The 15,691-nt window shown below is 37.1% G+C and overlaps 1 protein-coding gene across 18 annotated transcripts in view; it reads left to right on the top strand.

Moving 5' to 3' along the window:
* The window catches only part of LOC122576262 (cAMP-specific 3',5'-cyclic phosphodiesterase-like), a 357,163-nt gene that overhangs the window by 267,957 nt on the left and 73,515 nt on the right, over positions 1–15,691 (top strand). For 12 of the 18 annotated variants that reach the window (XM_043746301.1, XM_043746294.1, XM_043746292.1 and 9 more), the window contains 3 exons: positions 4,034–4,216; positions 6,340–6,372; positions 8,005–8,025. In XM_043746301.1, coding sequence (XP_043602236.1) covers positions 4,034–4,216; positions 6,340–6,372; positions 8,005–8,025 — 237 coding nt within the window. Of the gene's footprint in view, positions 1–287; positions 463–4,033; positions 4,217–6,339; positions 6,373–8,004; positions 8,026–14,111; positions 14,338–15,419; positions 15,557–15,691 lie in introns of those variants that run through there. The other 6 variants (XM_043746289.1, XM_043746285.1, XM_043746286.1 and 3 more) reach the window with 6 other exon arrangements.

Below are 15,691 nucleotides of genomic sequence, written 5' to 3' on the forward strand. Positions count from 1 at the left end.
CTCGTCATAAAGAAGCAGAAAGGGCTCGATAAAACTCAGGCAAACTTTTCAAATTAACTTCAGCGAATGAAACTCTTGCTTCGATTGGTCGAGGTCGGACAAAATTCCTGGACAAGAACAACAGCTGTAAGACGGAAGGAAAACGGTGCTGTATACACATGGAGAGTCAGAGAAATGTAATAAGTGAGAAAAGTGTTTAAAACTGTCGAGCATAGAGTGATGGTTGTTTAAGTGAGAGAAATTATATTATTTATGGAAAAAGGATCTTTCGTTAGATTGTAAGCGCAAGATGAATGATTATCCTATTTTCGTGCCATGCGACGTGTCCTTGAAATTGGCGCGCCGAGATTCTGGCACGATGAAAGTGACGCTTCCGCTTACTTCGTTCAGAAGGCACAGCGGTTGCGTGTCCACGTTATCCAGGGCGAAACCTCATCCAAAATTGGTCTACGTCGCTGTTCCGTAAGTTTCGAAACGATTTAACGTATTATTTGTCAAGAAAAATTTGTCTTCTTCGAAGAAACAATCGCCGTTCCGTTATTCATAAAACTATTGTATTTATGGCATCGCATAAATGATGCGTTCAATATCGTGTTTAATATTTCAAATGCTTTTTATCTTCGATTTCTGTCCTGCCGCGGAAGAGAAGAATATTTAGAAAAAGAATATAATTATTTTGCCATTACATCGACAGCAGAAAAAATAGAAGCAATTTTTGGGAATGCCGTTATGGACAGTGAGTAGCAGAGAGACAGTGACGAGATTGAAATTTTAGAATCGATATACGGTACGTGCAAAAGGAGAGGGAGGGGGAAATTGGCCAGGTATTTTGGCATCGTTATTCGTAATTAAAATAATATAATTCAAGCTGATACATGAAACAATCGGTGTATCGGTGAACAAACGTGACATTCATTTATACTGAAAGTTCGGTTAAAGATCCGATCCTTTGGCCTTTGCTGGCCAAAGAATCCATTAGGAAATGAGCTGGAAATAACGAGCAGACCAATGATCCCTTTTAATTAGTCGTAAAGCGATCTAATAGCAAGGTAGAGAATAGAAACTGTACGAGCAATTAACCTAATCGAGAACGATTCGTGATCGAAGGAGATTCATATCGTAGCTTCACCCAACGATCGTTGCATTTAACTATCGACCACGATAAATTACCTCTGGCCCTCTCTACACATATTTATCCGTGTATCGAACTAACTGAATAAATCTGAAACGATCAAGTCGTTGTTCGCGTGCAAACATTAATTTGATCGATTAATTCATCAACGGATGTTCATTTCGTCTCGTTTCAACGATCAACGAAACCGCAAAAGATAGAGAATTACTCGCGTTGATTAAAATCACGACAAATAATAAAATCAAACGGAGGAGGAAGAAAATACTGTTTCACATTGATATTATAATATATAGACATTCGAGTTTGAGCTTTGCGTCACAATGCACTTGCCGCGCCAATCGATAGCGTTGCTTTTAACCATTACTCAATGTGTTTTACATAACGTGTTACGGGTGCGGCAGCCGCGAAACGGAAGTGGCTTTTAATCACTTTTTTATTGGCGGCCCTGCTCGAAAAACCAATATTAGCCGTTGAGGCTTGGCCGTACCGTAGATAAACGCCAAGATTGTCCCGATAGCTCGATCATGAGTTTGCCCAGCCAAGCATTCCTCGCAACAGGTCTTCTTTCAACTGGTTCATGTCTAGAAACAATCTCTTTGAAGATTTCTTTTTATAGAATTTTTCCGCCTGTAGCACTTGCTACGAAATAATGAAATGTTTGGAGAAATTTGTAATAATTATTATTGCGGCATTCTTATCACGAATTATAACGACCTATATTTATCACCTCGTAGGTTCTGATCTTTCTGTTAGTTTATTTAAAGTGTTATTAGCGATGATTTGGTTAATGTTGTCTGTGAGACGTCTGAAACGTAATATAAGGCAGTCAAGTGTGTATTTAGATTGAAATACGAGAGTTAAACGTTGAAAGATTGGAGAGCAAGTAGAGTCTGGCGTTAAGTAGAATTGTCCGGTCGTGGCCAGACGCATACTTGCTGTCTCATATGGATTTGTAAATTGCACAGACGAGTTTTAAAATTCTCTTCGCGGGTTTTTCAAGATCCATAACGATAGCATTCCTTGAATATTCAACTTGACTTCAATCGTTAAATATTACATGGAATTAATATTAATAATCATGGGACCTTGGAAATTTCGTCTTAATTCTGTGCGCAATGTTACATTAACTGACAAATTCCATTTATTTTTATTTAATTCGTCGGATAAGTTAAAAAAAAAAAATCGTAGAAATTCCCTTACAATGCTTCGAAGGGATTGAAATAAAATTATCAACGCTTCACTCAGCTAATAAACTATTTTTCGCTTAAAAATCGAAACATCGAACGTCGTTGCAATTTCCCTATTTCAATAAATCGGATTGCAATTACACGAAAAGTTGACAAACTTACGTAACTTTTATTTAATAAAAATTATAGCAACTTGACCGTTGACAAGAATTCGAAGTGAGACGAAATGAAACGAGGGACGATTATTGGCGTTCTCTTTCTCTGGTCACTATTTAGCGATTGAATAGCAAGGCCGTGGAATTAATCGTAGCTTACATAATGACACGTAATGACGATTATCGAGAGCAGGAAGACGAGACGTGGTTTCTGGTCAACACCGACGATCATGAGAACGAAAAAATGTTAATCAAGCCATTTAGTTAATTAGGCCCGTCCAACGAGCAAATTGATAACGATCACGCCGATTACTATGACGGATAATTATTTCACGACACGTTCAGGCGCAGTTTGTCTGAGAAGATCGGAATTAGATCCATCTCCGCGAATTTCCATTTCGTTGCGTGTAATTTTAATTTTCATTGAAATTGCCAACTACGCGTTTTGAATTCTTAAATCAGCCGCCCTCTCTTTTCTTCCTCTAGTTACGCTGTCTAGAATTTTAAGAGATGCTTCTATACTCTGGTAGTTTGATAATGGACGCGAAACGAACGAATTTTCCTCGAATTCTCGTCGTGCGAAGTTTCCGAGGAATTGAAATTAATTTCGCAACGCGCTTTTCGATTCGTCTTCCAATTCCAGTTTTGTATCATTTTAGGTAAAACGTTCAACATTTTCGATGCACGCGTTTGGAATTATTCCGATAACTGCACTGTTACTATCTTTCAACCAACTTTTACTTTCCAATCGCATCGACCAATTTTCATAAATTCGGTTTCTTAGAAACAAAGTGGACGTGTAAAGACATAGTGTATTTTTTGCGATAGACGAACGACAGGACGTGAAAAATGTGTATCCATCTAACGCGTAGCTTAACCACGTACATTTGTCGAACGTAGTCCGAAGAAAATTAAATTCGATGCCTGTCGGAGGTGCAAGGAGACACCATCGTTGCTATAACGAAGATATTCGACCAGTATACTTTAAAAGCTATTTATATCGACGATATTAAACGACGAAGACGACGTGTTGTTCTTAGAAGCTTCGTAACTTGCTGAAAATTATAATAGAAGTTTGCTGTGGAGGTTGTACCTGAAGACAAAGTGCATACAGTCTGACTTGAACACTATATGTTAATTATTTTCTATGTTGGGTAAAATAATTGATGAACTTTTCGTAACAGGATATTCTCATTTAAAATAGCGTGCTTTCGTTGCATTTATTTTAATTTTGATAGTTTCTGCTAACAAATAAGATGCTACCGTTTAATTTGGATTAAATGTCGAAGACGATTCTGCTTTATTAATTGAAAATATTTCGGAAGAAACATATACAGTTGTTGATTTAATTTTTCGAATAATATTACAAATTTATTCATCTGCCGAAGCTTCAAATTTTTAATCTCACGTCATTGAAAATTTCTCACAAATCAGTTAACTGAATCGAACACGTTAGATAAAAATTTAAGATGTTTAAGAATTTTTCAAAATTATCCCTTAAAATTTATAGAAATTAAAAGGAAAATACGCTTAAGGATCGTTTTCTTTTCCGTTAACAGTTTCGACGTGGGAAATGGAAGCTCAAAGGCAGACAGCAGCGCTACGGGCGACAACGCATCGCAGAATCCAAGTTTGGTGCTGCAACAGCCACAACGACGAGAAAGCTTCCTGTATCGCAGCGACAGCGACTTCGACATGTCACCAAAGTCGATGTCTCGGAACAGTTCGATCGCAAGTGAAAGGTGAGCCTATGAAACTATGCTTCTGCTTTAGGTCCTTATCTCGACTCGAGGAAAACGTTTCTTTATTTTTTAATCTTTTTCTCTGTGTCGGGATAACGGAGATGTAACCTTGTAAATAACGAATTGGGAATGTCGGATTGTTGATACGGTGTTCGGTTTGCGATCGTGATTGTTCAGCTTCGATCAGATAAATTTTCGATCTAATAGAAACTGCAGACCTCGTTATGTAAATTGTATTGCAGTAGAAATGGCCGGTTATGGTCAGACACTGGATACTTCGCATTTTGATCGAACGAAATGAAACAGAATTTTTATATTTCGAGTAACAAATGAGTCCGTTGTATAATTACAATTTTCAGGGCTTTGGAAACTCGAGTAAATTATTTGTAAATTGTTTAATTTGGTGTAGAAGGTATTTGGTCTCGTGAGTTTGCATTTAAATATCTTGAAAGAATCATTAATAACAGCTAGATTTAAATAACGGAGCATCAAAAACTTCTAAACTCATTTGGTACTTTGTTTGATAGAGAAATAATGTTTTGTTCAGGATGAATTATGCATTTGCACTGATTGACGTATTGAAGTAATCTGGCGATTGGCTCGCGGTTGCGCGAAATTCCTAATTACTGGTTATTCAACGGCAAATTATAGCTGGTAATGAAACGAACTTGGTATAATTTACGCCCACGTGAATTACGAATTCCTCTTGACACGATGCCGTTAATGAAGTCATTTGTAAACACGACCGTGATAATTGGCCTGTTGTAACGTAATGCGCCGCCTGTTCATGAATAATTGAACGGAATTAGAAATCGAACGTTGGATTTGCGTGTATCCACTATTATTTTATCGATTGACTAAACTATGTAACTCTGTTAATCATTAGAACCAAACACTGTCCTGGGATTAACTGTACGAAGCAACTTTGTATAACTTGAACCTGCATTATCGGCTATTCAAACTTTATTGTACCGACTGTAAATGTAACTTTAATCATGCCGGTAATGTAGATTGTGCCGATAATCATAGTTTCAGACGCAATTGACTGAATTTATCGACAATGATAAAGTAGGAATCGTGTTGTTTTCATGGTTACTCCATGTTGAGAGAGCATCGCGAGTATTTCAATGAATCGACGACTGGTTTGTCGGTATTGTAAAGTACCTTATAAACGGTATATCGTGAGAAAGGATAAGACAAATACATGTAGTTAGTCAATTTTTTGAATATCTGACCATGATCACGTTAATTCTACTGCCTCCAAGATAAAAATTTCTTGCCTTGCAAATTTTTATATCCAACCACGCATGTGTGAAACGTGTCTTGCATTCGAAAAGAGTTCACTTAACAGAATTATTAGTATAATCAGGAATAAAATTCTACATAGAAGTCTTTATTCTTCCGCAATTCTGGTTCTTGAAGATAAATAATCGAATGATGCATCCTATCACAGCGTATTCGTGCCAATATTGTTTAATAATTGTGCAAGAACAGTCTGCGATCTCTCTTCTTCTTATGTGTAGCTTGATAAAATATCGTAGCTTTCTATGGTGTTGATGCTTAACATATGTCTCTATCTTCTATTTTTTATTATATCACTTGTTTGTAATCTTTGTATATAAAATTGCAGCAAGGTTGTGAAAATATATTGCAAATCTCTTGCAATAAAAATAAATATACTCCCTGCTCTGTTAAACAATGATGAAAATCCTGAAAAAGCCATACTGCGTGGAAAAATCGATAGAAAATGTAATACCTGTACATTGGACAAATTTCTATATACAAATTTTTAGATTACGATTCCATTTCTACAAAAAAAAAAAAAAAGAAAAAAAATAATGAATAAACTAATAAAAATTTGGAAAGATATTCGTAGAGAAATTTCTAAGTTGGTAGTTTTTCGTCTTCCAAAGATTATTTTCCATAATATAATCGATCGTAAAAATAATAAAAATTCTTTCAGAGATATTTTATCTTCTTATTCCGAGTATTCACGCCTTGTTGCACGCAACGGAAAAGAATCTATTTCTTCTTTTATTTTTATTTTTTTATTTTTTTTAAATCGCAATGAACGGGTGCGGGGTGTGATAATGCGAATCATATTTGTGATCCTTGGGTTGCAGATACAAAGAAGCAGAGGTTGTTATGGAGCGACCGTATGTACACGATCCTATTATATATTATATATCAGTTTCTCTCGTTTCACTTCACATATACATCTAGCCACAGAAACACACTTACAAAACTAATCGACACCCCTCGCCACGATAATTACGATCGCTATTAAATCGATTCGATTCGATTCGATTCGCTGCGCTGTGCCTCTTTAACCACTTCCTTTTTCTCTTTCTCTGTCACACACGTATAGCGAACGAAACAGGGGTTGGCTAAAGTGCATGGAACCGTTCGCTATCCGAAAGAAAAGAGAAAAAGGAAAAGAGAAGAAAAAGAAATTCTGCCATATACATATATAATTCTGGAGCTGAGTAGTTCAGTTACCTGTTGAGTTACTTTGTGGCGTGCTTTCAGTCGATTCTTGTTTGCCATCATTTTTGCTTTCGTTTCAATAATTTGGTAGATTAGAATCGCGATCTGTTGTGCAGGAAATAATCACTTCGTTCGCTAAATAATTCTCACCGTTATTTTAACTATTTTTTTTTTTTTTTTTTTTTAATTTCAACCGTGTCAGATAGTTTTTTAAGTATCTTTTTTTAAATTTTGTACTCTGTAATTAAGCAGCGAAGGTAAATTACAAAGTCCAGGAGGAGAAACGTCATGTTGCTAACATAATCGTTAACCTAACGCGATATCTTTTTTCGAATATTTTGCAAACTATAACACAGAGTAGGAAAGTATCTTTCGAATAAAAGTTGTCTATTTTTTAATAACAAATTTAACTACGCAAACTGCCTCTCGAAATATTCTCTCTTTTTTTTTTCTGAAATAAGAAAAGATATAAATTTCCAGGATGATCTTCAGTTTCATTACAATACATGAAAATTTGCAACTTTATCTGTTCTACGATTTCAATTTTTCACGATTCGTATCTGAATTGTTAACATTCGCGGAGTGGTTCCTTTCTGCATAACACGATCCAGTTACCATTATTTTCCGTTTTAACAATTTTTTTGAAAAGCGTTAATCATAGATTGTTAAAAGTAGAAACACGCAACTAGCAATCGCGTTCAAAGTAACAGCGATCGATCTCAGATTTCTTGTTCGACGTTTAGATCTCTGTTTTCTTTTGTTCTGTTTCTCGGCTTCTGAGAAATATTAAACCCCGGGGAGTTGCGTTGTAAATGGGTTTCTCGCGAAGGCACATGGCAGAATTGCGCTGATAAAATCGATGCTTACGAACACGCGCGGATACACGAGACGATACACGTGCATTGTTCCACATTTTCCCTCCTATTTTGTATCACGATAAACAAATAGCAGAAAGGAATAAAAGGAAAAATTACACCCACACAGCCAAACGAATTCCCCGATGAACGAGTTTCAAAATAATTGGCGCACATCGATGCTTTAATCTTCCTCCTTTGTAACTTTTCGTTTCATTGTTCGTCGTTGTGTACGAAAGAAAATGGCGGGAAAAAAGGTTGTAAAAAAAAAAAAAATAGAAAAGAGGGAAAAATTTGGGTAGTGGAATTGTTGGAAAAGTAACAAGTAGTGATAAACGTAGGGATGAGAGTGGAATTGTTTAGGCTGCGTTTATTAACGTAACTAATTAACGGCATGCGACGATTATAGTAGACGGTTCTCGAATAAAAATGAATTGTCATTTTCAGGGTTTCTACAGATCCCAGTAGGTAAGTCGCATTATTACGTAATTTCAGTATGCAGTATGCTGCAACCAACATGGTTTGTTGGTGCAAACTGTACACCTGAAAATGGATGACGCGTGACTTTTTTTTTGTTTTTTCTTTTTTTCAAGACACGTGCATTTTTCAAATATGTCAGGACATCCCATGAATAATGCGATCTTTGGTCTTCCGGCTGTACTACATGCAAATAGATAATTATCTCTCGACAATTAACAGGTTGTGAGCTTTCCTGTATTTTTTTTTTTCTTTTTAATAACTCGCCATCTTTCTCTAGCAACTTTGAACTCGACCACGGAAGAAATTTTAGAAAAAAAAAACAACACGTATATCTTTTCAAACATAATTGTTTCATAGATTACTTGTCCCTGAGCAGACGTATATTTTTGAAACATAACCGTGTCAAGGAATATTTTTCTATCGGATTTTCTGCAGGATTTTTTAGACGTTTATCGTTATTAATAAATAAACAAAGGGCTGGCGATTGTTTGTTTTATAAACATTATAATCATACTACTTTGGCATTTAAGAAAATAATCGAGGTACAAGCTGGCTGTAATATATTCTTTATAGGTCACTTTCTTATCCTAGCCCCCAAGCTTCCGTTTTATTTGAACCCTATAATCTTCTCTGTCTATCTCTTAGTAGACTGAAAGACAACTTCGATAGGTATCGTAATACACTTTTTTTTCCAAGGATACACTTTCAGACAAAAGGACACGAAGGCAAAGTGTAGGAGGATGAGGTTAAAAAAAGGAACTTCACTGGAGCTTAAAGGATCGTCAATGAAGTTGCGGTGGCGGAGGCGCGGGAGGGGTGGGGGGTGGGCGATGGGCGGTGGTTGGAAACTGTTATCAAACTTTCAAAGAATTTCCCATCTAAATTCTAGAAAATTTGTCTTCTTAATCTTTTACAAAGTGGTTAACATTGTTCCTTCGTTTTTTTTTTTTAAATAATAGAATCATCGTTCCTTAATTAACGAGATTGTCGTTTCTTAAGTAACGAAATCGTCGTTCTTTGTTGAATAAAATTATCGTTTGTTTCGATAACCGAGTAATATTCATTTTTCCATTTACTTACGAAGAATTATGCGATTGAAACTTAGTATCGAAGAAATACAAACTTCGAAAATTGTTAAGCTCTTGAAAAAAAAAAAAAAAAAAGAAAAATGTAATTAATTGTACACGACAATTAGGAACGTTCATTGGACTAAATAAGGAAAAATAGAAGAGGAACGTCTGTTTGGCGAGGAATTTTTATCAAACGTGTATATGAAAAGTAAATTCGGAAGGTTTAAAAGCTGGAGAGAGACGAAACACCGATAAAATTCGATGTTAATCGAGACAGTATCACGGATACCCAGGGCTGTAAATATTTTCACGGTGCATCGAGTGCAGCAGCGAGTGCATCGCGTGTAAATATTTTTATCTCGACGAGAGCAAACAGCGTGCCGAGTGTTCGCTTCGCTCCATCTGTCGTAGCCGGATTATCGCCACTCTCGTGTCCAGTTTCGCGGAAGAATTTGCATCGTTCGTGCATTTTTTAATTTTTCGGCAGCTAAGTCTCCGCGTTTTATCGCTTCAGTTTTTAAACATTGGATCTTTCCCTCTTTAACCATTTCGATTGCGTTACATTGTTACACATTAGCTGTCGTAATTTAGTCACGTTATTTGTTACGGCTCGGTCGTATCAGTTTCTTACAATTTAGGCGCGTCATATATTGGCTTGGCAACTAAGCGATTGCGGATTTTGCCATTAGGTGGTATTGACAAAATTCGCAATCACTTAGTTGCCAATCCAACAAAATTACGGTAACACGATGGAGAAGCGGTTGGCTTAAAAGATACTTCAACTTTGATTACGTGGGACATGAAAAACAAGAAGAAACGTAGAGTGACGCGGCACGTCATTATTTATGAGTTTGTCTCGAGATGGCCCTGTTAACGGCAAAGTCGTTCTCTTTGTCTCGCGTACGACAAATTCTACGCAATCAAAGTTAAAACGTCTTCTAAACCGATCAGTGTCGAACCACGTCAGCCTGATACGTGTTTTCGTAGAACGACGAGAGGATTTGAAGAAAGTAACGCTCTGGAAAATTCACGTGCCAAGAGAATATTAACCGGAACAGGTAGCTGCCTTTCCACCATTCGTCTTCTATCTGTTTCATTTTTCTTGGATTTTGTGGCGTCGTAAAATCTTCTTCCAACGTTCCTGACAAACCTTTGCTCTAAAGATTACTCGTAAGTTTTTCAACGATAAGCGCGGGATTTTTTCAATCGCTGGCAATGTTTCGTACTTAGGCGAGTAGTTTCAGATTGCAAAGAGACGAAATTTCACAAAGTGTACAGGTCAAAGCGGGAAAGTTGCGCGGATATTGACGCGATGTTGACGAGATTGCATGGCGAACAATAGGAAGAGGAAAGGCGCGCGTTAATTACGGGCGCGCAAAATACTCGAGAGACGAGATGTTTACGAGGTTGTCGCGTGCAATTACGCTTTAACAGCCGCCATGAAAGAACCGTCTTCTGCTTCGTTTCTACGCTTTTACGTAACATCAATTTTCGTGACGAGTTATAGTCTTCCTTCTTAGTCTTCTAAACCCCAGACAACCGTCTGAAATTTCCATCCTCATTCTCCATCGGAATATTTCATCGCGACTTTTATCCGTAAACAGCCTGCGTCTCGATCGAACCTTTTCTTCTTCTTTTTTCTTCCTTCTTTTTTTTTTTTGTTGTTGATATTTGCAACCACCAAAGCGTATTAAAGTTTAACTAATTAGGTCGACTGCTGCTGCGAACCATTAATTAACCAGCATGCGGAGGTCGCGGTTCACCTGGCAGATACGCGTGAGAAATCTTTTTATAAATATTTTTTAAATCACGTGCATTGTAAAGCTGTGCAAGCAAAGGAGTAGACCAAGTCTAAATCGAGGTAGATTAAATTGATTTATCATGTATTTATCGTTCAGCCACGTTTTTCTATACCGTGTGTCACTGTTTAACCGGGAAGGTTGCAACACTCGCAAAAATACGAATGTTGCGAGAAAATATTTCGGATAAAAGTTGTATGGTATCGAGAGGCACGTACTCCGCTTTTATCTGCTTCGCTCTCCGATCATCTTCGAACGTCCTGCAAACCTCGATTTTTTTTTTCTTAAATATTCGCGTAGCTGACGTTCGCACGTTCTCGAGACGCTGCAAACTCGTAACGCGTGAACTTTAGAATTCCATATGCCATGGTACACCATGAAAGCCTTTTTTCTATAACTGGTATAACATTGCCGACAACGCAAGGTTGCAATTTCCTGATGTCTCCAGAAATCGCTTCAAGTCGTTCGCTGTATCATCCTGTCGAGTTTAAATCGATAGCGGATTGGTGCGAAAGACACAAGTTCGTAGCGTTTGAACGTCAACTATCGGAGTATCTGATAAAACGTGGTAGAGTATCCATTGGAAAATCGTAACGTGGCGTTTACGGGACGTTTCAAAATCGTTGCAAGCTGAAACAGATATGCGTCCCCATCTTTACCGTACAACTTTCGTATTTTCCGAACCGAAGACAGGCGAACCTTTCCATTTAAACAGCACGTGCTGCGCATCTACGGAATAAAACGAAGCAAACGGCGAATGATAGATTTTTGTCGAGAAAGTCCTTGTAAACGTGCCTCACTCGGCTAGACAATTTGTTTATTCATCGTGAACTGTTTCGTGGTTTCTTCTAATGACGGCAATCAGGCTGCATGAGCTTGGTTAATTACTACGTTGTGCAGAACCTTGTGGCAATTTAATAACATTGTTGACAATATCGCGTTGCTGTAGATTGATAATGAAACGTGTACGTTCCTATAAATAGTGCGTTATCGAATAACATATAATTAAATTGATTAATAGGAGGAGAAAATTCTCGTGGCTATCATTTCGGAAATTATTTTAATATCGTCCGATACGTAGCGCACATACGTAGAGAGATATTTCCTTTTCCTAAATTGACATTTGTTTCCAGCATTTTCTGCATTTTTATGAGAATGTTTCGCGCGCTCCTATAAAATATTTCCATTTTGTTGCTTGCCTGAACATATATTTTAATCAGAGCGACGAAGACAGTTAGAAGAAGCATATTAAGCTGAGAATTTGATAAAAGTGAAGAGGAATTAAGGAAATTTTCCCGCGTATCTCGGTGTACGTTCGATGGATCGCGTACTTTGAATTCAATTTCGAATATGAAATATGCAGGCCGTGAATCGAACAGTTTGAATTATTTAGTATTTGGTATAGGTTAGTACTTACGTAAGTACTTAAGTTTCATACTTGGAATAGACATTGTCGAATAGTTCGAATATAGCAAGAAATATTCGATGTAAGTTGAAGGGATCGCAATTATCGTCCAGGCGTAGAGGAAAAGCTTCGTAGAATTGCTGCAACACGCGAGTTGCAATGTTTTGTTTTTCGACTTGGAGAAAATTGAAACGTAGTCGAAGTCCAACGCAGCAGGGAAAACCGCGTTTAATTTGAATTCAAAGCCGTTTTACCGACACTACATCTTAGCATAAATGGCGTGAAACAACAAATTATAAAATTACAAATACGCTCGTAATTTATTCAAAGCAGCAGAGAAAGAAAAGGCAGATTTAATAAAAACGAAAAGCAAGCATTACCGATACAAGTTGACAGTTTATATGAGAAGTTCTTTGCGCTTCTCCTTCCTCTATGTTCTTTTAAAATTGTCTCCACCTGTGAATCACTACCAGATATTTTTGTTAAACTCTTATTCTTAATTTTTAATTCGTTTATTATACAATATAGAAGAATGTTCATTTGGAAAAATTCTGAGATTTTTCCGAGTCAAGTGTAGATTAGGAAAAGTTATTTTCCACGCGTTAACGAGTCACAGGTTGCTTTCAAATGTTAGGAACGTGAGCATGCAACGTGGCTGTAGCTGAATTCCTTCCGGAAAATCAATATTGACCAATGGACGATGGGAAAACAGCGATTGGACACGTTCGAGCGGCCACTATACTCCGTGCGATTTATTTTCCAACTACGTTTGCATAATATCCACGTTTTCGAAACCGATTTCGTTCGATCAACGATCGGCCATTGTCGCTAATTCGTTTTTCACCAAACGCCTTTCAATGCTAAATTTCCCGATGCTGCTGAGTAGATTTTTAAATCGAATATTGCACTTTCTTTCGTCGTTTTCCAAATTACGCCAGGTAGAAGTAATAAAGTATCCGTTTTAAAGAATATTTTCGCAAGATCGTTTTAAATATTAAAATAATTGCATCTACAACGTGCTCATTATTTTTGAATTTTTCAACGCCTTTTTTTAACACTTTAAAACATTGTTACTGTTAGAATTTTCTTCCAGAGGTTTTGATGCGACGTCTGCGAAAGAGATGAAACGTTAATTTCTTACGTGAGATTTCTGAGAAATATTTCCTTAAACAAAGAATATTCCTTTTTTAAACTCGTTAGATATTAAGATAACTGCGTCCAGATGCGACATTATCATTAGATTATTTATTATTATATTAGATTTATGCAAAGGTCTCTGATTTTTAGAAAAAAAAAAGAATGTAAATTTTTCCAATGAAATTTCTTACGAATATATTTCCTTAACAAGATATTGATCACTAAAGTTAACTTCATTTATATTTTCGAGTTTACAACGATTCCACCTAACTCGTCTAATCATCTTGCAAATTGTCATTGAAATTGTCAACCTAACCCAAACGCAAACTGTCACGAGTGAAGAGAACAATACCTTGGAAATGGACAAGTTCATTACGACGAAAACCACAGCTGTCAATTTCCCAGGATTGCGAATGATGTTTTCAATTCGACCTTGAGAACAACTATTCGCTCGTCGCGATGACGGTTTTACGGTCCAGAGAGTTACAGTCGAAGAATCCGTGGAATTGAGGCCGATTGACGCGTTCATTAAAATAACGACCAGCCAGTTTCTGCGTCAAGACAAGTGTCATTTGTGAATAGAGGTAGACGCGTGTGTGTATCGTACGTGGTAATCACTGCGGCGGGAATTAATGTCCGCCAGTACAGTCGTTTCCGTTCTCCGTGAACGACCAGAACAGCTGGTCAACGATCAGCATTGCGCGTTCTCGCGAAATCAATGTCGTTGCGCGACTTTTCAAAGATTTTACGCCACTTTTACAGCCACTTCTAATTTATTGCCACTTGTTTGCTTCTTGTTTCTCGTAACACGTATTCCTGATCTCTTGAAATCTTCACGCGACGTTTATTTCGCTCGAAAAATATCTTCCGATTATTTTATTAATTTAGCGTAAGGTGTACTCGCATTATCTCAATTTAGCGTGAAACATTTTGAGCAATCATTTTTATTTAACAACGCTGTGATCTGCTCTCGGATTAACTTCGGTTTAACGTAAAGTGTTTGCGAATTGTCTTCATTCGACGTAAAGTGCCATGGGATTGATTTTGCCCGACAGTAAATTATTTTCGCACTGGTTTATCTTAGAGCGGATTATTTCGGCATTGGTTTATTTCAGTGTGAATTGTTCTCAGACTATTTTTATCCCTGGTGAAGTATTTTAAGGTTATTCCAATTCAGTGTGATTTATTTTCCGGCTAATTTGGATACAGCGTCAAGTATTTCTGAATTGTTTCCATTTAGCGTTAAGAATTTTGGAATTTTGATTACCCTGAACTATTCCGGCATTGATTCATATGACGATTAATCATTCGGAGATTATGAAGCGTTTTGAGATTATGTTAATTTAGCCCGAATTATATCGCGATTAATTTCATTTGCTGTAAATTAAATTAATCTTGCACTGGTTTATTTTACTGCGAAATGAATTTCTTCTAAAGTTTGTGAAATCGTCTACGCTAAAGTATGTCGTTTCATTTCGCAAGTTTTGCAGCTAGTTTCGTCAGGAATCGAACCACGTCCTGGTACATCCGGGCCGTAAATATTTCAAATGCCATTCTTTGCTACGATTATTTCCAACGGACACGAGAGAACAATTTAAACTTTGAATTAGAAATACAAAAATCAAAAATAATGTATTTAATAAAAAAAAAAATAAAAATTTTTTTTTAAGAACTAAAACCAACTTGCAAGGACGAATCAAGTTAATTAGGCTAATGTATTATTCGTACAGAATTGTTGGCTCGTGTTTCGATCACGAAATAACCATTAACCGTTCTTTGGAATAAATTGTTCGGCTGTTACTGCCAGTTCGACAAATGCGTCCTACGAAATTAGGAAAAAATGAAACGAGATCTCATTTAAATATATTATGTATCGAGAGGCTCGTTTACCACACAAGTAAGCCATTTCCATTCGCGAGTGTTTCTCGAACGTTTCAATTTGTATCGTTTCTCGTGATTCTGTTTCTCCAGTGTCATTTCCGCTTAAGTCGACGCAGCAGAACTCACCGATTAACGTTCGCGGCCAGCCGTAAATGGAGGGAATGAAGTACTTAACGTGGGTAAATAAAAAGATTCTAAGAGGGCGAAAGGAAGAAGAGAAAATGCGGGTAAGCGAGAGAAGACGAGAAACTTGGGACGAGGAGACAAAGGTAGCAAAATGCGAAATGCGCGAGGAAAAGTTGGGAAAGTTCGAAAAAGGGGAATAAAGCGGGAAAGTAGAAGGTGTGCCAGGGAAGGTTATA

Source organism: Bombus pyrosoma, linkage group LG16 (genome assembly GCF_014825855.1).
Source record: "Bombus pyrosoma isolate SC7728 linkage group LG16, ASM1482585v1, whole genome shotgun sequence".
Taxonomy (NCBI): domain Eukaryota; kingdom Metazoa; phylum Arthropoda; class Insecta; order Hymenoptera; family Apidae; genus Bombus; species Bombus pyrosoma.